At 30.4% G+C, this 27,827-nt stretch overlaps 3 protein-coding genes and 1 pseudogene across 3 annotated transcripts; 3 read left to right on the top strand and 1 right to left on the bottom strand.

The window, feature by feature from the left end:
• The first annotated feature begins 285 nt into the window (after positions 1–285).
• LOC109790933 (mitochondrial ATP-independent inner membrane protease subunit 1b) lies at positions 286–1,580 on the top strand. The gene is made up of 4 exons (XM_020350186.2): positions 286–588; positions 664–888; positions 1,135–1,245; positions 1,334–1,580. Exons 1-4 carry the CDS (start codon positions 463–465, stop codon positions 1,373–1,375), a joined length of 504 nt encoding a protein of 167 aa, XP_020205775.2. The 5' UTR covers positions 286–462; the 3' UTR covers positions 1,376–1,580.
• A 1,969-nt stretch (positions 1,581–3,549) lies between these two features.
• LOC145950535 (acetyl-coenzyme A carboxylase carboxyl transferase subunit beta, chloroplastic pseudogene) lies at positions 3,550–6,725 on the bottom strand (annotated as a pseudogene).
• An 11,810-nt stretch (positions 6,726–18,535) lies between these two features.
• Positions 18,536–20,254, top strand: LOC145950534 (zinc finger BED domain-containing protein RICESLEEPER 2-like). The gene has a single exon (XM_083061629.1). It carries the CDS (start codon positions 18,536–18,538, stop codon positions 20,252–20,254), a length of 1,719 nt encoding a protein of 572 aa, XP_082917755.1.
• Positions 20,255–25,662: 5,408 nt separating this feature from the next.
• Positions 25,663–27,690, top strand: LOC109790930 (mitochondrial ATP-independent inner membrane protease subunit 1a). Its single transcript, XM_083062780.1, has 5 exons — positions 25,663–25,973; positions 26,375–26,705; positions 26,781–27,005; positions 27,243–27,353; positions 27,442–27,690. Exons 2-5 carry the CDS (start codon positions 26,580–26,582, stop codon positions 27,481–27,483), a joined length of 504 nt encoding a protein of 167 aa, XP_082918906.1. The 5' UTR covers positions 25,663–25,973; positions 26,375–26,579; the 3' UTR covers positions 27,484–27,690.
• Positions 27,691–27,827: the final 137 nt, after the last annotated feature.

Below are 27,827 nucleotides of genomic sequence, written 5' to 3'. Positions count from 1 at the left end.
TGAGCCTCGGAAAGTTTGGTATGTTTGTGAGAAACAAAGAAACTTAAAGACTCATTTGGTTGTGACTCTGATTTGAATCGGTTTAGTGCATGTACTTCTAGCACATAATTTTACTGTCTATTTCAATTACTAGTCTTGGTCTATCTTTCTGTCTCGTGGACCTCAGGGATGGTTCCAGTTACATCTGAGGTTATTGGGGGCTTTACATGACTGATCTGTGTTTAGTTCACAAGTTGTCTACCTTTTGTCACAAGCAGTTACATGTTCTCTCTTCGGGTCCACAGTGCCATCTTCTAACCGTCTTTACATATCTGATTGCTTCCGGAAGTTGCAACACCATGCTTTCAGCTTTCCCTCAACACTCACATCTGACACGTGTTTGGTTGCTAATGATGTACTGAGCACTTGTTTTTCACACATAACAATATTTGGGATTTTTACCTGCAGAGGACAAGGGCAGCGATGATATTCAGAAACCTGGGGCCATTTGTGCCAATTATCAAAGTAGCATGGGAAAAAGCTATCGCTGTTTCTAAGCTCTTTTGTTTTCTACACATTACCAGCACCTATGTGATCTGCCTTGGTGTGGTAAGCATGATTTCTATGCCAACCTGCCTTAAACTCTAATCTATTATTAAAAAGTAATCACTTCTAATGCTGCAGACAGCTGGTCCTAGCATGCTTCCTACAATCGAACTGAGACCAAATCTGTTCTTATTTGAAAAGATCTCAACCCGGTTTGGTAAAGTTGCTTGTGGAGATATTGTAGGCTTGCGTGATCCTCAAGACCCTAGACGCTTCTTGACAAAACGTGTGGTTGGATTGGAGGGTGATAGTGTTACATACATTTCAGATCCTGAGAACAATGATAAGCCTGAGACAACTGTGGTATGGTCAATTTCTTAGAAAAATTAAACTCACAATTTTTGTGATCATTTTGATTATGGGTTTTGCTTTCCTAGTATTTTGAAGTCACTTTGTTTTTTGGGGATGACTGGTAAGGAGCATCCATGCGTCTTCACGTTAAGAATGGGCTTGATATTTGATAGCTTTTGGTCTAGAGATTTTTTACATTTTTCCATTGTTGAATGTGTTTTGGGGATTTTTTGGTCTAAGTATGTCGTCCCTCTACAGGTTCCAAAGGGTGGCGTTTGGCTAGAGGGAGATAACAAGTATAATAGCCGTGATTCAAGAACTTTTGGGCCTGTTCCTTATGGCCTTATTGAGGGCAAGATGTTTTGGAAGGTAAGTTTGTGTATGATATGATGACTAACAACATTTCCCTCCTTTTTCCTTGTCGCCTTCCCCTAATCTTTTGGTGTTTTGAATGTAGATATTGCCACTTAATGATATTGGACCTTTCTGGGATAAATGATCTGAAGCAAAGCATTCAATCATGTAAGCTACAATATTTGTTCAACATGACTCTGTTCAATTTGGAAGACAAAACCCTACCTGTTTGGACTCTGTCCAACCTTCTCTTTGCGATTAGGAGTTTACAACCTAGACTTGTGCATTTTGCTTGGCTAAGATTCAAATTGCTACTTTTTTTCTAGTAAATATAAGGGAAGTTTATCTTCGAGGGTGGTTTGTTTCTATTACATATATAATTAACTTTCTACTTACCCAATTTTCACATACCACACTTTAATTCTTACTCTTGCTCTCTTTTAATTAGGAGTGTGCAAAAAAATTGAACCGAACCGAACCATTCAAAATTGAATCAAACTGATCCAGCAAATAACTGATCCAAATTAAAAATATTCAAACCAAACCAGTTTTTAAAAAATCATTTAACCGAACCGGTTTATTTAAAGCAGATCGGATAAAACCCCTTAAAAAAATCTGTTTTAAATTTTTCGCCAATCCCGACTGCTTTCCTATGCGCACTACACACTACACACAGTACGCGCCTCTCCTATGCTCTCCTGATTACGCGGTGAATTGCGAAATGTGAAACGGAGTCGCGTTGGAGTCTTGGCATTTTGTAAGTTGCGATTCTCGCGAATAAAATCACTATGCATTCTCTGCCTCTTTGGTTGTTGGTGCTGGACTGCTGGTGGTGGCTAGTGCATTTGTTTCTTTGCATAAACCTTATTTCCTAAATTTGTAAATACCTTCTCTTTTGCTTTCTCTTTAATTTAATTCTTAGAATTTTAAATAATTAATTTTTGGTGAGCTTTCAATTTCAGGTACTGCTCTAGAAAAAAATCCATGGGTGCCGAGAGATAGTAGGAATCCTGAAATATATTGGGTTAAAAAAATTTGGTAAAAAAAATATGATTTAAAAAATTGGGTTAAAAAACTGCCTTAAAAAATCTGGTTTAAAAAATTAGTAAAAAAAATATGGTTAAAAAATGGTTTTAAAAAAACCGGTTTTTATCCAATCCATTTTAAAAATGGATTAATCCATAAATTTGGATCAAAACTGGTTCGAAACCGATCCATTAATTAGGTCCAGTTCAAAATTAGATCAGTAAACTAGATTGGATCGGAATCCAATAAATTAATCCATTTAAAAACGGATCGGTTCGGTTTGGATCGGTTTTTTAAAAAAACTGATCCATGCCCACCCCTACTTTTAATTCCTGGCTCAAAGTCAATTGACTTCTTAATTTTCATATCTCGGTTTATATTGAGAAGTTCTTGTTGTATTCTAGACTTACAATGCATATAAGTATCTTAGAAGAGTGTCTTCACATGCCTTAAGTTAAGTTGTTTATTTTTCAGGATTACAAATTACAGTTTGATGATTGGACACTGTCACTCATTACTTTATTCTTATAATTTTTTCTTATCATCAATCGTAAAATCCGTCCTAAATTATTACACTCTTAAGCATCCAATCCCCTAATGGATTTCACATAATTTGTCTCTGATGTATCCAATGTAAACTTTAAACGTTTTCTCCCTTGTGTCCCATCTACCTATATAGTGACATCAATTGAAAAAATATCATATTCAAGCACTTCATTTAGAATGAGTTTAGCGAGAAAGTCCATGACAATTTACGTAAACTGTTTGTCTCCAAGGTCATTAAATCTTGACTTAATCATTCAATTGCACCAATAGTTTTACTCAATTTTAAAATCAGTCATAATAGATTTGAAGTTTCTATATGAACATTACAGTTACAAAATAATTTTTTTTGTTAACTGTAGTTGCAAAATAGTTTTAATTAACCCTGGTAATTGTAACCAATTTTCATATATCCATTAATTTTTTAGAAAAATGGAAAATATCAAAATCAACTAATGCAACAATTTACTTTGAGTTGGAATGAGTTATAAGACAAGCAAATAGAAGGAAAAAAAAAAAAGATAAAATAAATTTCTTTATAAACTAAAATTAATGTATGCATAATGTCATAAAAAAAAGTAATTTATGTATACATTAAAAAATAATTTTTTTAAAAAGTTAATGTAAGAGAACTTTTAAAAATTATTAAAAGAAATTTATTAAAAATAACCCTTTCTCTATCGAATTATAGTATAAGATAAGTCCGTCTTTCTTCCCAAGGCACATGATATATATATATATATATATATATATATATATATATATATATATATATAATTAAAATATGTAAAAATAAATATTTTTATGGTATAAATTATATCTTAAATTTATGATAAATAATTTATTTTAAAATATGAAAATTTAATTGAAAATAAAATTAACAAATAGACAACAAGATATAAGAGGTTAAAATAATTTTTTTTAAAAAATTCATTGATAAAAATATATATCAAAAAACTTTTAAAAGTCCTTTCGTTCAAGATAATTATTCTAATTTAGATATAGATCAAAGAGTATTTAATTACGCTATAAGAAATATCATTTTGACTTTGTTTTAATAGGTTGATTTTTTATTTTTTTATTTATAATTATAATATTGGTATAAAGTATCCATTACTAAAAATTTATATTTAAAGTCAGGATTCAAACCTTAGACAACTTAGTTAAGAAATGCAATTAAGTTGATATATGAGATGTGTCCCTACTTACTATATCTAAAAAAATCTTCGTTTTTTTTTAACATGAAGAAATAAAGAAGTCATTGCAATTGTCACAAAAATTAGGCCCACTAAAGGAACAAAAATAGAAGGAAAGCTTATCATAAAATAGGTACTTCGATTTACTATTTGTACCTCATAAAATAAATATTGTTATTTTCTATTTTTCTTCTTATTTATATTGTTATAAAGATAGTATATAATCACTATAATTCCGATATAGATAGATATGTACGTATTATATAATTAGCTATATATGTTGAACTAAATAAATGAATTTATTTCATTTTACCTTCCATTTCTAAATGAAACAAACATATGTATCATAATACATCCTTTGTTTATTCTTTTAATACTTTGATCATGTATGTTTTCACTTTTTACATATTTTTTTATAATTTCTTTTCTTTGACTGAAAAATAATTTTTTTGGCTATGCCTTATTTTTTAGTCAAACAAAACAAATTACGGAATTAAAATAACTCACTCAAAACATCCTTTTAAAGATAACACAATACAATTGAATCAAATAAGCCCTTTCTGGAATAAATATTTAGCTACTTGTGAACCTTTGGATACTACTTTATTCAATATTTGTTCAATTACTCTTTTACTTGCAAATACAATATAAGCATTTAGTTGATAATAATAACATCCCCAACATGTCAAAACTAGTTGTCACCCCTCCAATAGTAGTAGATGCAAATGCCTTTACTTAGAATAATTTTTATTTGTTTGATAATCATATAAAGCTTAAGAGATTTTAGCCATTTGCATCAAGCTCAAACCTCCTTCTTGCATAAGTGCCCCCAAGACACACATACTAGAATAAGAGGTAAAAGTTGATTGGTAGCATATTCTATCAAATGGGTGATTTTCTCACCTACTATGGATCCCATACTACCTCCCATGAACTGAAAATCCATAATTCCAATTGATATAGGTTTGACCAGTCTCAATTAATCTCATTTTTCTTTTATAAAAATCAATATAATCTTTGTAAGGTTCCTCTTTTGAATGAAATTCAATGAGATCCTGAGATATTGTGTCTTCATCCATAGTATTTCAAGTACCTAGATCAATCAAAAGTTCAATTTTATAAGAACTTCCCCATTTTTAAATGATATCAACAATATTCACAAATATTAATTTTAGATTTCAAAAAAATTTCATAATTTAATCCATAACAATTTTTGTATTCAATCCACAAATGCTTATATTTTTTTTTACTTTCATTGAGATTATTAGAACTTTTACCTATTGTAGAATTATTATCATTTTTATCATTCATCCTAGTTGTTATACAAGAACTAGAATGTTCTCACTTTCACTATAATTCCTGTCTTTACCAAAAATGTAACTATAAAAATAACTATCATTGTATTTGTAACTATCACTTAAAATAAAACTATCAATACATATTTGAGAATGAAGATAACTATCATTGCAACTATTAATGTTATTATTCCAACTAAATTTATTATCATACATGTAATGATCATTATCATTCTTAGAAACATTATTTAGATAGCTAGAAAAAAAAATCCTATTCACTTAAAAAAAGAATGATCATTGTCAATATCCAAAGTTTAATTTTCAATATTTAAAAATATTGAATAATGTTTCCTCTTATTATCCCTAAGTAGAAAAGTTTTATCAAATAAGAAATTTTAAATGTTACTTCCACTTACTAAATAATCCAAATAACTTTAACTAGCATTAATTGAAGTAATTTAAAACTTATAAAGTTTTAGTTTCTCTTTATTTTACCAAAATTATTTTTAAAATTATTAAATACTATCTAATATTATTTTAAATAAAACTATTAAATATTTAAAAATTATTTAATATTTAATTTTATAAAATTAAATCTTAAAATTTCAATGTATATTTATTTAAATTCAATTTTATCCATGGTGAAAATTAAATTACCTATCCAAATAATGAAAATTAAAACTTGTATTAACTTGTCCAAACAAAATATTTTAAAAAATAATGAAAATTAAAATCAAAATAATTTAAATTCTAATAATTTCAAGTTCTTTAAATTTTTAAAAATTTTTATCCAAACACATTGTAATGTCATTTTACATTTATCAAATAGTAATTCAATTTTTAAAACATTTCAAATGCTTTAGTGTAAAATACTTTGTTTGGATGAAAATTTTATAAAGAATTTGAAATTCAAGCATTTTGTTAAAATTCCTTATAAAGTGAGAATTTGAAATTTCTTATATATTTTTTTTTATTTCACTTATATATACTAGAGGGGCCGAAGTACTTCATGTCTCTAATAATTATATATAGACAAATATTAGAAGTTGTAGAAGACATAAAAGGTTTTTTTTTTTTTTTTTTACATTCAAGGGGTATAAAGATCCACTAAAAAGTGGAGACCGAAAGGATGATTATTAAAATGTATCCCCTTTATAATAAATAGGATGTTTTACACGACATAAGTGTCTCAAGTCGATTTGGAGGTCATGTACTCCTCTGTTGTTAAGATATTGGTTCTTGAAGGAATGTCATTATTCTCTTAGTATAGAGCCTAGAGTTTCTATTAGTAATATTCATGATCAGCTTTGTAATGTGCTTGATTGGTCTCACATTGTCGACAAAGGACTATTAGGGCTTCTTCATCATGTCTTGACATGGCTTCCATGAAATGTAATAATTCAGCATTGGATGGTGAAATAAGTGAGCTCGTCATGTCAATAGTTGTCATTCCACAAACGAAGTTGCGACGACAAAAAGTAAAGGTTATTGTTGAGATTCATGGATGGTGAATCAACTTCTGAAATATTTTGATGATTACAAAGGACAAGATTGAAGATCATGAGCTATTTGAATGTTTAAATTGTAATAGAGTAGTTTATGAGTAGTAATTGCTTGATTGTTTTGTCTTATGCATGTTTATGTTAGTTTATGCTTTGTAATGTATCAAATCCTTATCTTAATTGCCTTAAAATTAATATAATGATGATAGAGCATAACTTGGAAAGTTTCTGAATGTTTAAAATCGAATTTTGAGAATCAACTCAAAATGATTGATTATTCATTAACAATAATTGATTATTTGCTCTGTTTTAAAAACGTTGATGTAATAATCGATTATGTTGAAATAATCGATTTTCCATAAAGTGCTCTCTGAAATAATCCATTATCCTGTGAAATAATTAATTATTTTGTTCTTGAGTGATTTACAGAATTGCTAAGAACAAAATAATCGGTTATCTATTGAAATAATCGATTATCTAGGACTGAAAACTTTATAAAATTGATTTTCACATACAAAAATGCAAGCAAGTGATTTTGAGCAAAATTTTGTGATCTATTTTGATCTGTGTGATCTTCTTGGAAAGATTTCTTTGTGAATTCAAGAAGAAAAAAAACATCTCTGTGAAATTGGTAAATATTTAATTTTATAAATTATATCTTAAAATTTTAATATATATTTACTTTAATTCAATTTTATCCATGATGAAAATTAAATTGCCTATCCAAACTAAATTTAAAACTTCAAAAATGTGTATTAACTTGTTCAAACAACATATTTAAAAAAATGAAGAAAATTAAAATCAAAATAATTTTAAATTCTAAAAGTTTCAAGTTTTTTAAATTTTTAAAATTCTTTATCCAAACACATTGTAATGTCATTTTACATTTATCAAATAGTTTATCAATTAATTTTATCAAATACTTTCAATTTAATTATTTAATTTATAACTACTGAATTTTTCAACTTCTATCTTATAGCTCGTAAATTGTCAACTAATAAATTCAACTATTATACTAATTTTACAAAACACATCCTTAAACTTGGTAAGCCAAGCTAAATTACCCCACCGAAACTATATATAATCAATTATTAATATAACAAAAAAATATATACACAAATTAGATTTCATAAACCCAATTAAATTTTCATCAAATTTGTGATTGATACACTCATGATAAGAAACATTGTAATTGATCAAAAAATATAAATTTCTAGCGAGTTATGACAAAATAAAATCTACAACAAAAGACAGATTTCAATAAAATTCGTAATCACTTCAAAGAGAAAAAAAAATAAATAAATAATCTTTATAAGTTATAATTAACCTGTACATAAATTAAAAAATATATTCTAATAAAACTAATGAGAGTATTTCTACTATTTACCTAAGAAAAACTAATACATTCTAAAACACTCCTCTTATAGGTTAAAATTTATTAAAAATTACAAAATCAATAATTATTTAATAAACATAAAAGAAATACTTACTTTTATATTTTCTAATAAATTTTGATTAATTAAAAAAAATACTTTTAAAAATGCATCAGAAGGTGTGTTCTCTTTTCCTACAAGTGTTAATAAAAAATTTTATCCAAATAGATATTAAGAAAAAGGTGCAACATTGAACTTTATCAAATTTTTAGTCCTTATATTCAAATTTTGTTAAGAAAATTATCAAATATTATTGCATAAAATCTACCTATTGATGTCTCTGTTAGTAAAAACACCACATTAAATCCAATTAATATTACATGACCGTCTTAATTTGGCACTTTTAAATATGTTATTGGTGATTTAAGAGACTAAAATAAGATTTTTGAAAATTACAGCAACTAAAAATAATCGTTTTAAATTTGAGGAACCAAAAATCAAATTTATTTTAAATTTGAGGGACTAAAAACATATTTAAGTCTTTGTTTTAATTCAATTTTGTCTGTAAAACCCTCTACCCCAACACACATATACAATAATTATAAAAAGAAAATTCTTCATCATTAAAAGCCAAATCTCCAACCACATAAGGGTAAAGAGTTCACATTCATAAACTTAATCCAAATAACATGTTAGTGAAATTACAAGAAATAAAACTGAGTTTTCAAATAGTTAATAAAAATAAAATTCTAAACTAAGCTTAGCTATGCCCCGATGTCACATATCTTATCAGAGCATGTCCAACTGAAGCCTAAGCCTTATCAACAACATCTCCACGCTGATGATCACCTGCAACACAATTTAAACACATACAAATAACAACAAGGGAGTGAGAAACATCTCACTCAAGTTCAGGCGCAGAAATAAAGGGTAGATAGGATACACATATACAACAAACATATTACAAGTTACAAGCACCAATCACAAATAAACAATACACATACATAATCAATATCACATGTACACTCATTTATCATGTAATGATGTCATGGACTCGACTCATAAATACATGTGACGTTAGTCACGTGTCTCATAATCACATTTCTCATCATTTCATCATTGGTGACCCAAGGTACACCTTGTTAGCTTGTTACATCACCAGTGACCCTAAGGTACACCTTGTTAGCTTGTTACATCATCGGTGACCCTAAGGTACACCTTGTTAGCTTGTTACATCACCGGTGACCCTAAGGTACACCTTGTTAGCTTCTTACATCACCGGTATGCGGCCTAAACAACACACCTAGAGTAGATCATAAATGCACATGATGCATGTCACATACCCACTATTTCATTGACTTAACATTTCACTTATCACATCTCGTCATATCTCATGTCACATTATTTCACAATATCATATCACAGATCATGCGTTCACCTGTCATATTCTCACATCATGTTCACATAGTCTCATGCAAGAAACTTCTCGTAGTCATATACAAAAATCATACCAAGTAATTATCCAAAACATGAAGCCATCATCAATTTTACATATATTTCCTCAAAATCATCCAAACATTATATTCCTAATTTTACTTCATAGGGTTTTCTATAAGAACTCACAGAGCACTCTAATTCATATCAAAACTTATCTATTTTCAAAATTAATCACATATTCATACATCTCATTCAACAAGGAACATAACAGAAAAATCAAAAAGTCAAATTTGTCTGTTTCTCATAGGGTTCTCTCAAGAACCCATAGATCACTCTAATAATTATCAAAACTTATCTACTTTTGAAATTAAACACATCTTTACACTCAACATCACACAAGGAACACAACGAGACATTCAGAAAGCAAAACAAAAAACATTCATATTTTGCTTGTTCCTAGAAGCATGCATCAGGCAAAGGATTGGGGTCAATCCTACTACCCAACAATTATTCTCACACCCCTGAGCGAGGTTTCTCACTCCCCCTTACCTAGATAGGCAAAAAACGAAGCTAGAGCAAAATGTGTTTGATCTCCTTCTCTTGGTTCTCCTTGGTCTTTAAAGAGTGTGTCTAGAAGCAGTGCCAGAGTCTGCTATTTATAGATTTCAGGAGTGGCCAGAACGGCCCGTTTCAAATCCGGAACGGCCCGTTCTGAATCCTTTCATCATGTCTTAAATTCACTTCTGGAACGGCTCGTTCCTAAACTGGAACGGCCCGTTCTGGGGTTGCTTTTTAACACATAACGTCCATGTTTAAAACGGTCCGTTCTTAAAACCAGAACGGGTCGTTCCCAACTAGGATTATAGGCCTTTTTGATAGTTTGGAACGGTCCATTCCAGTCTGGGAACGACCCGTTCTGGGCAACCAAAAATAAGTCTTTTTAGTAGTTTGGAACGGTCCGTTCCAATTTGGGAACGGTCCGTTCTGGGCTACTAAATTACCCTTAATAAATTTTATTAAAATTACTAAATTAACCTCCATAAAAAGTATGAAAACTGGGGTGCTACGTTGTCCATGATAAAAAAATTAAATTGTCTATGCAAACTAAATTTAAAATTTGAAATTTTCATATTAACTTGTTCAAACAAAATATTTTTAAAAAAATATTGAAAATTAAAATCAAAATAATTTAATTCTAAGAATTTTAAGTTCTTTAAATTTTTAAAATTCTTTATCCAAACACATTGCAATATCATTTTATATCTATCAAATAGTTTACCAATTAATTTTATTAAATACTTTCAATTTAATTATTTAATTTATAACTACTGAATTTTTCAACTCCTAACTTATAACTTGTAAATTTTCAACTAACTTTTAAATTCAACTATTATACTAACTTTACAAAACACATCCTTAAACCTGATAAGCTAAGCTAAATTACTCGATTGAAATTATATATGATCAATTATTAATGTAACAATATATATATATATATATATATATATATATATATATATATGTATTTGCGCGCACAAATTATATTTCATAAACTCAATTAAATTTTTATCAAATTTGTGATTGATACACTCATGATAAGAAATATTGTAACTGACCAAAAATATAAATTTCTAGCAAGCAATGACAAAATAAAATCTACAACAAAAAACAGATTTCAATAAAATTCTTAATCACTTCAAAGAGAAAAAAAAATCTTTATAAGTTATAATTAATTTGAACATAAATTAAAAAAATACTCTAATAAAACTAATGAGAAATACTATTTACCTAAAAAAAACGCTAAGACATTCTAAAACACTCCTCTTATTATTTAAAATTACAAAATCAAGAATCATTTAATAAAGACGTAAGACTCACCTACTTTTTTATTTTCTAATAAATTTCAATTAATTAAAAAATTACTTTCAAAAATGCGTCAGAAGGGGTGTGTTCTCTTTTCCTACAAATGTTAATGAAAATTTTTAGGAAACTTCTACAGTACCCACTGGTACAGGTACAGTCACTCAATTTTTTATTTTATTTTTATTATAATTATTTATTTATTTTCTATATTTTAATTTTAATAATTTTTTGAGTATATTTTTATCTTTTATCTTAAATTTTTAAATTTTTATATTGTAATTTTAATAATTTTTTATTTCTACTATTTATTAATTTTTTTCTTTTTTAATATTTTATAAGATTATTGAAATCTTATAATTTTAATCTCTATAATTTTATTTTACTTTTTATTTTAAAATATAATTTAAATTATTTATTTTATAATTAAATTAATTTTTTTTTAATTTTTATAAATTTACATAAAAGAACGTATTGAAACCCTCACTATCTTTGAGGGTATCGTAGCAACTCTCCATTCTCTAATTGTTTTAGTGTCTGCAGATGATAGCCACGTCATATGCAAAAGTATAATACCAGTTTAGTATTAAGCATTGTACAAATAAGTAATATCAAACTTCCAACTCCCAAGATAAAATACCTCTGGATCATAAGGATTAACAGACAAGGTTTTTGGATCTAAGACTGAAACAACAGCAACCCGATTCAAAGGCATCTTCAAACCACTAGTTTCAACGATAATATGATCAAGCATTCCTGTACAGATGTGCCCATCATTATCACGCTGAGTACTAACTATCAAGATTCAAGACACAGATGATCCATAAACAATTGTGATAGCATTAATATACACCTGGAGATGCCCTTCCTGTTCGTAGCTTGCTTAGCTCTGCTGATAATGCAGCCATTGCAGCCTCCATCTGTGAGACAGCATTTGCCTTAATAGTAGGCCCAACGTTTGGTGGAACTTCAATTGTACCAACACCCCCTTCATCCTCTAAAATGTATTAAATGACCATTAAATCAAGTAACATTTATAATGAACAATAATAGTTAGACTAAGACATCAAATATTCTGATACGATAATTCAGCAAAAAAATTTGTTCATGCAATCTATTGACTCATGCTTCAATGAGAAAAATCCCATATCAGCTTTAAAATCCAACAGCTTGAAACGTGTATTTAGCTGATTGCAACCAGTAAAAACAAATCACATGACTCGGGGATTTGTACTTACAATCATAAAAAATCTACATATCTTTATTGCCTAGACATTTCATTTTCACAGGCTGCAAAGTCAATTCAATAGGCAAATTCCAGAAAACAACCACTGTAGAAAACTCGCATGCATCTGATTCAAAAAAAGCTTTCGGGAGATTCAAGAAACTGTTCCAATTTTCTCGTATTCTTCATCTTCAGAACTTGCTTCGGTTTTACAAAAACATTTCTCAACTAAATGAACCCTAAATTTATTGTTTAGTGTTTGAAATTAAGGATAAACTCACATAATAAAATCATGTAGTAACACGAGCAAAATCACAACAGAAAATCAAAATCAAAAACCTTTATAAATGAATTAAAAAAAAATCTGAGTGCATGGTTATTTAAGGGTAAAATCCACTACGGATAATAAATGGATAGGTTAATTGGGTACCTGCAGATAATGGGGACGGATAATTTTTACCCGTTTATAAATGGGGCGGGGGCGGGTATGATGATATACATACCCGCAGGTACTCGTTTAATAATATTTCTTAAATATCTTAATTATCTTTGTACCATATAATCTTAAAACTGCACTATCTCATTTTATTTTCTTACAAAAGTGAGGTTGATGAAGTTACCAACATATGTTAAGCATGTTATAAAATTATGTTTGATGTAATTTGATTAATTTTCTAGCTTTGATTAGACTAATAAGATTCTTCTACGTTTCAGAATTCATTTTAGGGTTTAGGGGTTTTAGCTTAGAAAGAGACGTTGAAATGGGCCAGCACACTCAACTGAGCCGAGAGTCATATGGGCTAAGGCCCTAAAGAAATAACACAGAACAGGTCACCTCACTGAACCTTAATCAGCCATAAAAAGAAAAGAATTTTTAAAAATTTTCTTGTAATAAAAATAAACTTTTAAAAATGTTCTCAGATAAGAAAAATGTTTTTATTTAACATATAGGAATTGATTTGAAAGTTTCATTCAACTTTGGAGGCTTAAGTCACGTGGGCTTGAAACTTTTTAAATACATTATACTATTATTGTCTAAGATGTTGGAGTTGTCACAATTATTAGAAATAAGATCATAATAATATATATATATAAGTAGGAATTAGTATTCACCTTAAGAATTTGATTTTTTCGAATTGAATTAAGTTCAAGCTCAATTTTTAAAATAGTTTCAAAATTTATCTTAATGATTATTGATTGTTGTTAGCCATATCGTGTTACTTGTGTAACATTCTAAAAATTCAAAAGTAGAAAATGAAATAGAATTTTTTTTTTAAATAATTACTTATTTTAGATGTGATAATTAATTACAGAAAATATGAAATGAGATTAAATAAATAATTTTTTATATAAAAACAAAATTAACAAATTTTTGAACTAAATTAGATACTATTAATAGTTATTATTATTAGTGAAAAAAATATGAAAAGTAATTAGTGTTTGAGCTAGACTCAATGATGAAAAATTAATAGTGAATAATACATCAAGTGGTTAATGAAGTAAATCAATTAATAATTAAGTTAGTAAACTATCTAATTAACTATGTTATACTTTTTTAAAATAATATAACATAAAACCTAGGTAAGTGACTAATAGAGAGATTCAAGGTGGTTAAGAAATTTAATTTATCCAAAACTAAGCAAGATTATGTAAGTCTCAATCAAACCCTAAATTTTCCTCCTATATAACTTAACAAAAGGTCTCTATACCTTCTTCTTTGTGTGGGTCGACCAATTTGTGGGGGAGGAAGAGAGTTTTCAAAAACTTCGTCCTAGATTCTCTCCATAGGCAAGTTCTCCTGCCTGTTTCCTCATTATCTTTTTCTCCCTTTCAATTTTCTAATCTTTTTTTCCTCTTCTTTATTTTTCATTATGCAAGGAAACACTTTGAAGCTTACATGGAGACTTTGTTCTTGATTTCCACACTACACACTCTTTCTTGAGGAGGTAAAGGAGCAGGTTACACTAATTTTTTAGTTTCTTTTAGGATTCTTTAGTCCCTTATTATATTTGTGTGTTTTTGAGTTGTATGGAGTTATTTCTCTATGTGTTCAAAAAGAACATGGTTATTGTTCAAAAACATTTTCAAGGACTAAAACTCTATCTTAATGTTTTAAAATGATGTATAATGCATGAAAAAAATGGTAGTGAAGTGATATACTATCTATTGAGATTTGTTTGCACATGAAAATGACCCAAAATGAGGTTGAAAAAATTGTCAAAAATTTGCATCTATGGGTGTTTATAGGTAGAACTATATAATTTAGGAACCATGCTCTAAATTGTGTTTGGAGACTTGGAATATGTATATTGTGAATTATAAAGATGTTATAATTAATTTGGTTCAATTTGAATTTGATTCGAGTAGTGTATGACCCTAAAAGAGTGACATTTGGCTTAAATAAATGATTATAAGCATGCAACCTTTTTTAAATGTTTGGACATGGTTTAATATTTTAAATTGTGCTTGGAGACTTGGAATATGTATGTTATGAATTGTAAAGATGTTAGAATTAATTAGGTTGAGTTTGGGTTTGGTATAAGTTGGAATATGACTTCAAAGTGTAATATAAACATGTTACAAGGATCTTGGGTAGGCTATCCAGGATCTTCAGATTGTTCTAAGCCTTATGGAACATGTTCTTTTTGAATCCTTTTCGAAGATGTAGTTTTAGTTTTGATATAACTTTATTTAAGTTTGCTTTATTTTATATTTTTAAATGACCTATATTGGTTCAACCATACAAGAGCCTACGTCCAATTCCTGACTTAGCACACCACTAAATCAAGTCATTCCACTATAACATTCTTTACACACACCATGTACAAGCAATATTACAATCAAAATGAAAATCACACATAATCTTGAATCCACAAGATTTCACAAAAAAAGATTCTTGCACCCAATAAGAACCTACTAAAGAACAAAAAAGGTCTCAAGATTTCTCTTAACTCCTTTAGAGACACCCTATCTCAAAGAGTAACACAACCCAAAAGCACAAACAAAGACTTAAGATCAGAGAGAATATACCTAATATGTGTAGAATGATCTTGTGTAGAGATTACCTTTGTACAAATTGAGTTTTATGCTTACTAAGAAGCACAGATTAATCGATTACCATGTCTAATAATAGAATGTATTTGTTCTAAAATTAATGTGGTTTCATTTTGGTACTAGATTACCTTCACAAGTTATAGATTACAATTGTTGCGAAATTTTTAAATGTTGAAATCCTTTTTGCACTATAAGTATAACTCTTTTCAAAACTTTAAAAAAAACATCAAAAAAAGAAAGAAAAACATTATTATTGTACTCTAAAAAATGTTTTAGAACAAGATCATATCACAAACTTTTCAGAAAGAATACAAGTGCTAAAGATTGATTGAAGAAAATGAGTTCTTGAAAGATTTCAATAATTTTTTAGCTAATATCTGTACAAGATAATTCTACACATACCAGGTGTATTCTCTCTTATCTTAAATCTTTATTTGTGCTTTTGGGTTATGTTACTCTTTGAGATAGGGTGTCTCTAGAAGAGTTAAGAGAAATCATGAGACTATTTTTTTTTCTCAAGTAGGTTCTTATGGGGTACAGGAGTCTTTGTTTGTGAAATCTTGTGGATTCAACATTGTGTATGATTTTCATTTTGATTGTAACATTGCTTGTACATGGTGTGTGTAAAGAATATTATAGTGGAATGACTTGATTTAGTGGTGTGCTAAGTCAGGAACTGGATGTAGGCCTTTGTATAGTTGAACCAGTATAGATCATTTAAAAATATAAAATGAAGCAATCCTAAAAAAATGTGTTACTACTTCATCTGTAATGTTTTTCTTTTGAAAAACATAAAGCAACGTTCTTGTTGTTTATAAGAGGTGTTTTAGAAACACTCTAAGATTTTTAGAGATATGTTTGTGATCATCAAAACTCAAATCATCTTAAGGGATTCTAGATTGTTCTCTTGATATTCTAAACTTCTTTTTGATCTTACACTCCCTTTAAAAAAAACATTTTTCTTGATCTCACACATTGACCAATTTTGTAAAGTTTTTTTTTTATATTAAGTTTTGAGAATGAAAATCATTATATAGAATTTTCTAACTGAAATAATCAAATATTGTTATAAATAATCAATTATTTGGTTATTCACAAATCTAGATATCTACTTCACTTTTCACTTTTACTGGGTTATTTGATTTTGACTGAACTATTGGGTGTTTCTGTTCAATTTGGGTTTGCGCTGCATAAGTAAAGAAATATTTTTGTTGCTTGCACTCCATGTTTTTGATAATTTGTAGGCAATTTGCTAGACTCTTATTCTTTCATTTCTGCCTTTTGGGTTGTGTTAGAAATTGTAAATGTTTGAAGCAATTCTCAATAGTTGTAGACAGATGGTTTCTCTAATGCAACATCAGGGAAAGAAATTGTTTTGCTCACTGATGAATATGTATAATGTTGAGACAGTATCTACTAGACAAGGTTACATTTACACTGGAATATGTTGCAGCTAATGGTTGATGAAAAATTTGAGGGTATAGATAAGGCCAACGTTGGTTATGGTCATCCTAGATTGCTTTGTAGAACTTGATGCTGTGTTTAACTTTGATTAAATTTGTGAAAGTTTAAATCACAATATATTAAGAATCAGGTCTTTCTACTAAGCAACTTTGTCTAACCAGATTGAGTTAGTGTAGTAGTATAAAGGGGGGAGGTGTTGGGGAGTTTAAGTTATTTTGTTGGGTCTAGAGAGTGTATTAATGATTTAAGGGAGTGATAGTTGTGATACTTCAAGAGCTTCTCATCAACTAAACAAATACAATTAAACCTTCATTGAGCCTTTTAACAGTAGAGAAACTTGTGGTTACTGATTGTATTGTATGTGAAATTAAATTAGCAATATTTGAAAATTTAAGTGAACCATACTCAAGTATGGACCTTTAGGCTGTTTAAGGTGCATACTTTAGGGGTGATTGTGTAGTAGCAAGGTTAATAATAAAGTCAAAAACAGGCATTATCTACTCTATTTTTGGACAAGTATGATTTAGAGTATGAAAAAATTTAGCGATAGAAAAATATTTGTTGTTTATAAAAAAAATTAATTTCAGGTTTACAAAATTTGAATTTAACGTAACATTGAATTAAATTAAAAAAACATTGAATTTATTGAATTAAATTCAAATCCTTTACTTTAATTCAATCACATTTACACCCTGGCCTCACTAACTAATAATTATACAGTAGTAGTTAGCAGATTGATTGAAATTGGGAGATGCATTTTTGCTTTTTGCTTTTTTGAGAAAGGAAACTGAGAGATACATTAGAAAATGAAGTAAAATCATTGTTGCACGTTATCTTTGCTGGGTCCAAATATCATATCTCAGTAGGATTTGCTTCTTATATTTTTTTTGGATGTTATTTTTTAATCAATATTAATATAATGTGCCCCCATAGAATACTGCCTGCCATCATATATTGGAGAGAAATGATGAAGAAAAAATTAATTATTTGATTTGTGTTTGGAAGTTATAACACAAAAAGTACCAGACACGTTTGCATGAAGGTGGATAGCACATGAATATTAACCCATAAACTCGTTTGTATTAGGTACCAGATTAACACTGCCACCCTGCACTTCAAGTATGATTTAGAGTATGAAAAAATTTAGCGGTAGAAAAATTTAGCGGTAGAAAAATTTAGCAGTAGAAAAGGCATTTATTAGCAAAAAATTATTTGAAGCTAACACAGAAGCTAACATATAGAACCAATTATATTTGATTTTATTATAAAAATTGAAAGTTCTTATTTATGTATTTATTGGTTTGATAGTTGTAAGGGAGAAAAAAATTAAATGGAACTTTCTTTGCCAGAGATGGAACCAGATGCCTCTACCACTAATGCTACATTACCACCTCATTCAAGCACATCATTAAGGCGTACTCGATCATTTGTGTGGGAGCATTTCACTAAAAATTCTGATGAAGACCATAAGGCAAATTGCAATTATTGTGGTATCCTAATTAAATACTTGACTGGAACTAGTGCTATGAAGACACATTTAATGAGATGTGATGAAGGTCCAAATAAAAGACTTAAAATAAAAAGATCAAATTCTTCTTCATCACAAACTGTAGAAGGGCAAGTGAGTGGTGGTGTTCGCTCTTCGCCAAATTATTTTAAATTTGACCAAGAAATATGCCAAAAGGAGCTAGTGAAGATGTTTGTGGTTGCTGAGTTGCCATTCCGATTTGTGGAGAATGAATCATTTATCAAGTTTTTAAGTGTGTTGCAACCACGATTTAGCGTCCCATCACGCTCTACATTAACCCATCATATTTTTATACTCTTTAATGAGGAAAGAGAAAATTTGAAGAAATTTCTTTCTATGCATTGTGGGAGAGTTTGTCTTACAACAGACATATGGACATCAATCCAGAACTTGACTTATATGAGTTTCATTGCACACTTTGTTGATAATAATTGGAAGTTGCAAAAGAAAATTTTGAACTTTCGTCAAATCATGGGACATTCAGGAGAGATTATGGCAAAAAATGTTGAGATATGCTTGAATGAATGGGATTTGAATCGGGTTTTTAGTTTAACTGTGGACAATGCTTCATCTAATGACCTTGGGATTCAATACCTGAAAAAGAGGTTGATGTCTTGGCATAGTGTACTTTTGAAGGGGGAGTATATTCATATGCGTTGTTGTGCGCATATTTTGTGTTTAATTGTGAAGGATGGCCTTAAAGAGGTAGATGACTCCATTTTAAGAATTCGTGGTGCAGTCAAGTACATTAGATCCTCACCATCTAGATTGGCTAGATTCAAGGCTTGTGCTGAACAAGAGAAAATTACCTATAAAGGCCTTGTTTGTCTAGATGTTGAAACTAGGTGGAATTCAACTTACTTAATGTTGGAGGCAGCTCTCAAGTATAAAAAAGCATTTGACTTACTTGAAATGCAAGATAATAAATATGTTGAGGATCTCCATAAAGGAAAAGGTGTACCATTAGAATCTGATTGGAATGATGCTCGTTTGCTCTTACCTTTCTTGAAGATGTTTTATGATGCAACGATACGTATTTCTGGTTCTTATCATGTCACTAGTAATATATATATGAAGGAAGTATTTGCAATTGGAAGGAAGATTCGCAAGTATCAAGAGAATAATGATATTTTCATAAGGTCAATGGCTACTCGAATGAGAACTAAATATGACAAATATTGGGGAAGAGCTAATGGAATTAACATTTTGTTACTTATTGTTGTTGTCCTTGATCCTAGGTGTAAATTGGAATATGTTAACCATTTCATTGACTATTTATTTGATGATGATCAGGCAAATGAATTAAAGTTAAAGTTGTCTTCTACTTTAAGATCGCTTTATGAGCAGTACCAAGGTATTGAGGAGGGTTCTCAAAGTAATCACCAAGTAGTACAATTGGATGATGATGATGATGATATCCATGGTATGAGTTTTTATTTACAAACAACTGGGCGTAGATTTGATGCAAAATCTGAGTTGGACAAGTATCTAAAAGAAGATTGTGAGCCTTTCATCAAGTAAGTTGAATTTGATATTTTAAATTGGTGGAAAGTAAACTCAGCTAGATTTCCAATCCTTGGAAGTATAGCTCGAGAAGTGTTAGTCATTCCTGTTTCTACAGTAGCATCAGAATCTTCATTTAGTACTGGAGGAAGGGTTCTAGATCCTTATCGAAGTTCTCTTACTCCTAGAATGGTGGAAGCACTAGTTTGCACGCAAGATTGGTTGAAAGGATCATCTTTTTTTGTATTTACTAATGAGTACTTTGAAGAGCTTGAGAAATTAGAGCATGGTAAGTTAATATGAATGTTTTACATGTTTTTATTATCTTTTTACAATAACTTTTCAAAATTATGAAATATGTTTATTTTTTATTTTTATTTTTTTGAAGAGATATTGTCTCCACAAGAAGGGACGTCATTGACCTCTATTAATCTTGATGATTAACATTAGGTGAATGATTTCATTGCATAAATATTTAATATCTATATCTATATAATGAAAATTTCATGGTGCTCTATTTATTTAGCAAGTTAAATCTATATTGCATATTAATGTGATAATTTTTTTTAGGTTACAAACTATTTCAATATCAAGAAGCCTTGGACTGTACATGCAAGATTGTAACCAACATGATCAAAGGAAATTCTCTAGAGGAAATTTGAAAGACTAAGATTTTATTGATTTTCAAAAAAAATATGAATGAAAGATCTATCATGAGGACTTTTATCAATGTAATACTTGTTTTGCATTTCAAATTGTTTTAAATTTAATTTATATATAATATCAATGATTTGGTAGCTCAATTTAAAAATGATTTTAAATTTATTTTTTAATATAGTTCAATTTAGTTTATAATTAATAATAATTTAATTTATAATTAATAATAGTTTAATTTATAATTAATAATAATTTAATTTAATTAATATTATAGTTTAATTCAAACTCCTAAAACTATAGTGCACTAATCTATATAATAGTTTAGTTTAGTTTAGTCAATATTTATTTTAGTTCAATTTAGTTTAGTGAACTATTTATTATAGTTTAGTTTAGTTTTCTTCTAGTTTAGTTTAGTTTAGCAATTTGAACACCCCTACCTTTCGCACTACAATTGTCTCACAATACTCAAGAAATACAATAGGGGAGAGAGAGAGAAAAAGAGAAATTTCGAGCTCTAAGGAGTGCTGGACGAAATTTTTTGGGTCATGAGAATTGTGGCCGAGATTTCTATTTATAGGCATCAGATGTGGGCCGGAACGACCTGTTTTGGATTCGAAACGGCCTGTTCCAGATCCGAACGTTATGTATTATTTTTTCACCCTAGAACGGCCCGTTTTGAAATTAGAACGGCCCGTTCCAGGGTACAAATTTTAGGCCCTTTAATTGGTTTGGAACGGCCCGTTCTGGTACAATTGTTAGGCCTTTTTAGGAGTCTCGGAATGGCCTGTTCCAATTCGAGAACGGCCCGTTCCGGACTTGGGAATGGCCTGTTCTGATTTTGGAACAGCCCATTTTGGGCCATTAAAAATAGTTGATTTGGGCTTTTGGGCCCTCTAATGTCCTATCCTGTTGATTGTATGCCCCTGGACGAAATTGGGTGTCTATAATTCCTCGTGCTTATGTCGAGGATGGCACGACCTTGGGAAAGAGATGCTACAGGTGTGACCTTGGTATAGTGTAGGATGTGTGATTCCTCATGCTTATGTCGGGGGTGGCACGACCTTGGGCAAGAGATGCTACAAGCGTGACCTTGGCATAGTGTAGGATGTGTGAATCTTCATGCTTATGTCAAGGGTGGCACGACCTTGGCCAAGAGATGCTACAGGCGTGACCTTGGCATAGTGTGGGACGTGTGAGGTAATTAACACTTATGTAAGGGGTGGCACGACCTTGGGCAAGAGATGCTACAGGCGTGACCTTGGCATAGTGTGAGATGTGTGATTCCTCGCACTTATGTCGGGGGTGACACGACCTTGGGCAAGAGATGCTACAAGGCGTGACCTTGACATAGTGTTAATTGCAAGATTTATGAAAGATTGGTCTGATTGTGAATTGTGATGTGAATATGATGCATGATTGATGGAATTAAGGATATATAGAAATGCTTGTAAATATTTCATTAAGTAATGAGTTATGACGAGATTATGTTGTGAATTATCCTTGTGTGCTTTACATATAAATGTTTTCTTTTCTCACCGTACAATTTGTGGATATTTTAGGTGAGGAAGATTCGGCTATGAGTGGCATCTAGAATGCCAACAGTTGAATCGTGGGTATGTTCTGATATTGTGACATCAGGACAGAGGATTTCTAGGACATGGATTTTTATATGGATTTGGAGTTGTACTTATTATTTTGAAAATAATTTGTAAACTCTTAGGTTTTATTTTCCAAGTTTTATTTTCAATTATTTTGGATATTGAAGAACAACTACCACTAGTACAAAATAGGTAATTTACATCGGTTATTTTAAGCTTTTTACATCAGAAAAAAGTTTGACGTTAAAGTGAGAGACTTAAATTTACGTCGGTTGTGAAATCCGACGTAAATTTACGTCGGACATTGCCAAGATCGTACGTAAAAAAAGTTGTAAATAAAAAAAAACATAACGAGTGCAAGCAGAACGAACGGGTCGTTCTGCTTGATAGAATAACCTAGAAGAAAAGGCCAACAACCCAAACAAATAGAACAACATAAAGATCGAATAGAACAAATAGCCACAATAGCAATGCGAAGCAAAAAGGTGTTAGCGATTCATACCTGAGCTGCAACAATGTGCGAACGAGTAACATAGAGTTCACCCCACTCTGCAGAAGATAGAAAAATGATTTACCAACAAAGGAGAGGGAGAGGGTTTATACAAAGAAGAATCTAGAAAAGTGATGAGATCTGAGTGAGTGCATGCGTGCGTGTGCCTCCCTACCAGGTCCGACGTAAAATATAAAATATACGTCGGTTGTATGTTGTATTTGACGTAGATTTTACATTTTACGTCGGACCCTACCAGGCCCGACGTAAATAAATTTTCAAAAATTACAAAAATGCCACCACATTTTTTTTACGTCGGTTTTTGTTAAGTCCGATGAGAAAGAGGTGACGTAAAAGCCTCATTTTCCACTAGTGTACGGAGATTTTATGTGAACCCTTTTTACCAACATTGAAAAATTTATTCGTTAGTTTTATTTACCTTATTACAATATATGTGTTGAGGTAGTAAAGGTGTCACATTTATTGCATAATAATGGGCAATGGATGAAATATGATGAGTTAACTGGAGGAGGTTAACTCGACTTCACCGAGGTAACATGGGTGGGTTGGAGGCAGTCAACTTGGCTTGACCGAGATGTGTAACACATCTATTTTCCAATTTTTCTATGGAAACGTGTGTTACTTACTTATTGAGTTAAAGCATAAGGCTTACTAGATCTTGAAATTCTTTAATTTTTGATCCTTTAGAGTATACAGAAACTCATAAAGGATGAAGTAGTAGCTAATGGAGTTAAAAGAGATGAGGCTCAATGCTAAGTCATCATAGAACTATTAAGAAAAAGCTTAGTGTTTTTATGATATTTGTTGATTAAGAGCAACTTCCAATATGAAGAACAAGTGTTCCTATACAACTCTTGACTGAAAACTCTCTCTAGGAAAGTTGAAGTCAAAATGAAGTGGAACATTTGTGATCACTTAATTATTTTGGATTCATAGCGGAGGAAGATCCTACTAACAAGAGAAACTAAATAGTCAATGGACAAAGGCTCAGACCATATCTTGAGACAAAGTTTATTGAATAAATTTATTTAACAAATCTTGAAATGGACTTTATATGTCAATTAGTGATATTAAAAAAACACTTGCTGAGAGATAACCCAATATTTTTACTCCTTTACTTGGTAAAATTTTGTTTACAAAAAAAACTTACATTCTACTTTTGGTCTTTTATTTATTAAAATGTTCATTTTGATCTTTTAACTTTTTTATTTGAATCAATTTGGACATTTTAAAACAATGATGATTTTTTATTTTGCAACATAATTTTGAACCATGTTTTGATTAATTGAAAACATGAAACTTATAACAATAAATTCACCTATATAAAAATTATGAAATGAAATTTACATTTTAATCCAAAAGGGATATAAATATAGTGAAAATCAAGTGAAATTATATCTTATGAACAAATAGAAAATAATATAAAATTATATTTTTTTAATTTTTTTTTATTTTCACCACATTTATAATATATTTGGTTTAACTTAATTGTCTTCAATATTTTTTATATAATGAATCATATGAAACAAATTTCAATTCTTAAATTAGTCAGAAATTTATTTTAAATAAATAAATTAACCTAAATTTAGGAGATAAAAAATTAAAATGAATATTTTAAAAAATAAAAGATCAAAATAAATTTTAAAAATAAGATAAATGAAAAAATATATAAAAGCAAAAACTAGAAAATTTAATGGGTGACGCATTACGATGGTAACAAGTTAATAATCTCAGGCATTTTGATCTGAATAAATTAAAAAAAATAATAAAATTTTAGAAATAAAGATTTTAAAAAATAAAATGAATGACTTTGGTCACGTGGAGACTTAGAAAACGTCAAAGACCTCGACGTTTTGCATGCATGTAAAGAAGACGTTTTTGGAGCATCGATGGTTCAACATAAAACGTGGACTACTGTGTGTGTGTTTGATTTAGAGTTACGTTTAACGTAACCCAAAAGCTTCACATTAGTTGCTTTGATATTTTTGCATTGGAAAGATGAAAAAGTCCGTTTAACACTAGTTATATGTGACGTTTTGTAGCATGCATGCAACCAATGTGATACGCCAGTCGCTGTGACGTTTCCTGTTATACACTCCTCTGACTCCGGTGTAGTGGCGCAGCCAGCTCTAGTCACCTCCGTTGCAGGCCCTTGTCAACTTGTTAATGAAGGAGAAAAAGAAGGATGCAAGTGTGAAAGGTATTTTTTTTAATGTTTTTAAATAATAATAATTTGTTTACATGAAATATTTTTTGATATTGTTGATAATTAAAATTTGTAGGAGTTTAGATTTTTTTAAGTTTTTAGAAATACAAGTAATTTTGTTTTGTGTTATAAAATTTAAATTATATGAAATTAATTTTTTTGTTAATTAAAATGAAGTGTTAAAATTTTTGTTTGTATGTTGTTAATTATTTTGGTTAGGGATTGAAACCTACAGGCCTTCACAGGATGGGATTGTAGCATCTGGATCCACAAGAACGTCATACAAGGTGATGCTTTTCCTTCATGCACAAAACGTTACATATTAATCCTCACGTTTCCTTCAATTATTATATATCGAACCATAGATCCACAGGTGGTGTTACCGTGTACTCGTGGCAAAGAGAACATTTTCACACACCCGCTGGCCAACGCCAGGTAGAGAACTGAAAGTAGAGTACGCTTATTAGAGGTAGGTAACTAATTTCGAATTTTCTTCCTCCAATGCTTTTCACTAGTTTCATTTGTTTCATCCTAATTCTCAATAACAATCAATGCAACTCCTAACTAATTACCGCATACTTAAGCCCCCAATATGAACTACTAGGGATAAATTCATGGTTCATTCATAATCTTATAGCTAATAATTGTCTGTTGTGCTAATTAGTTATGTTTGATATTGATCACAAACTGTTTGATGTATGTTCTCAATCATGGACACACGCTTGAACTCTCGCACACAAGTTTCTGAGTTGGGATTTCTGGAAGGTGAAATGTATTGTTAGTTATTACTGATAAGATCATAACCCACGCTTTAAGGATAAACATTTGTATTACAGTTTGTAATTTAACAAATCTCAGTGTTCTCCTCCGTTTTTTCCTGCAAACGTCATTTCTCATACAATGGGTGCAACGAAGTCTGAAGCCACGCTTTAAGGATAAGCATTTGTATTACAGTTTTATTAATTTCAAGATAGACTCCTTCCCGTTTAGTACAAGGAAAGTATGTTTCTGGACTTGAAAAGCTTGCATTGTTTTGAATAATAATTTGAGTTAGCAGGTTGTGGTCAATACTCATCAATCATCATTATTAGTAGTCTACCTTTTGGGGGCTTTACATGACTGATCTGTGTTTAGTTCACAAGTTGTCTACCTTTTGTCACAAGCAGTTACATGTTCTCTCTTCGGGTCCACAGTGCCATCTTCTACCCGTCTTTACATATCTGATTGCTTCCGGAAGTTGCAACACCATGCTTTCAGCTTTCCCTCAACACTCACATCTGACACGTGTTTGGTTGCTAAGGATGTACTGAGCACTTGTTTTTCACACATAACAATATTTGGGATTTTTACCTGCAGAGGACAAGGGCAGCGATGATATTCAGAAACCTGGGGCCATTTGTGCCAATTATCAAAGTAGCATGGGAAAAAACTATCGCTGTTTCTAAGCTCTTTTGTTTTCTACACATTACCAACACCTATGTGATCAGCCCTGTTGTGGTAAGCATGATTTCTATGCCAACCTGCCATAAACTCTAATCCATTATTAAAACGTAATCACTTCTAATGCTGCAGACATATGGTCCTAGCATGCTTCCTACAATCGAACTGAGACCAAATGTGTTCTTAATGGAAAAGATCTCAACCCGGTTTGGTAAAGTTGCTTGTGGAGATATTGTAGTCTTGCGTCATCCTCAAGACCCTAGAGGCTTCATGACAAAACGCGTGGTTGGATTGGAGGGTGATAGTGTTACATACATTTCAGATCCCGAGAACAATGATAAGCCTGAGACAACTGTGGTATGGTCAATATCAGAAAAATTAAACTCGCAATTTTTGTGATCATTTTAATTATGGGTTTTGCTTTCCTAGTATTTTGAAGTCTCTTTGTTTTTTGTGGATAACTGGTAAGTAGCATCCTTCACGTTAAGAAAGGGCTTGATATTTGATAGCTTTTGGTCTAGAGATTTTTTACATTTTTCCATTGTTGAATGTGTTTTGGGGATTTTTTGGTCTAAGTATGTCGTCCCTCTACAGGTTCCAAAGGGTGGCGTTTGGCTAGAGGGAGATAACAAGTATAATAGCCTTGATTCAAGAAAATTTGGGCCTGTTCCTTATGGCCTTATTCAGGGCAAGATGTTTTGGAAGGTAAGTTTGTGTATGATATGATGCCTAACAACATCTCCCTCCTTTTTCCTTATCACCTTCCCCTAATCTTTTGGTGTTTTGAATGTAGATATTGCCACTTAATGATATTGGACCTTTCTGGGATAAATGATCTGAAGCAAAGCATTCAATCATGTAAGCTACAATATTTGTTCAACATGACTGTGTTTAATTTGGAAGACAAAACCCTACCTGTTTGGACTCTATCCAACTTTCTCTTTGCGATTAGGAGTTTACAACCTAGACTTGTGCATTTTGCTCAGCTAAGATTCAAATTGCTACTTTTTTTCTAGTAAATATAAGGGAAGTTTATCTTCAAGGGTCGTTTGTTTCTATTACATATATAATTAACTTTCTACTTACCCAATTTTCACATACCACACTTATTGGGAAAAACCCAAGTCCCACATCGACTAGAGATTAGGCAATTGAATAGTATATAAGTGGAAAGCAATC

Source organism: Cajanus cajan, chromosome 8 (assembly GCF_000230855.2).
Source record: "Cajanus cajan strain Asha chromosome 8, NIPB_CcT2T_4, whole genome shotgun sequence".
NCBI classification, from domain to species: domain Eukaryota; kingdom Viridiplantae; phylum Streptophyta; class Magnoliopsida; order Fabales; family Fabaceae; genus Cajanus; species Cajanus cajan.
Note: the sequence above shows the minus strand (reverse complement) of the source record. Positions and strands in the feature narration are given on the sequence as shown.

Bases quoted from the DNA above. Each gene is read 5' to 3' on its own strand.
- LOC109790933 (XM_020350186.2), top strand. From the start codon at position 463: ATGATATTCAGAAACCTGGGGCCATTTGTGCCAATTATCAAAGTAGCA. The intron at 589-663 runs GTAAGCATGATT...CTAATGCTGCAG, and splicing joins ATGTGATCTGCCTTGGTGTG to ACAGCTGGTCCTAGCATGCT. The intron at 1,246-1,333 runs GTAAGTTTGTGT...TTTTGAATGTAG, and splicing joins AGGGCAAGATGTTTTGGAAG to ATATTGCCACTTAATGATAT.
- LOC145950534 (XM_083061629.1), top strand. From the start codon at position 18,536: ATGGAACTTTCTTTGCCAGAGATGGAACCAGATGCCTCTACCACTAAT.
- LOC109790930 (XM_083062780.1), top strand. From the start codon at position 26,580: ATGATATTCAGAAACCTGGGGCCATTTGTGCCAATTATCAAAGTAGCA. The intron at 27,006-27,242 runs GTATGGTCAATA...GTCCCTCTACAG, and splicing joins ATAAGCCTGAGACAACTGTG to GTTCCAAAGGGTGGCGTTTG. The intron at 27,354-27,441 runs GTAAGTTTGTGT...TTTTGAATGTAG, and splicing joins AGGGCAAGATGTTTTGGAAG to ATATTGCCACTTAATGATAT.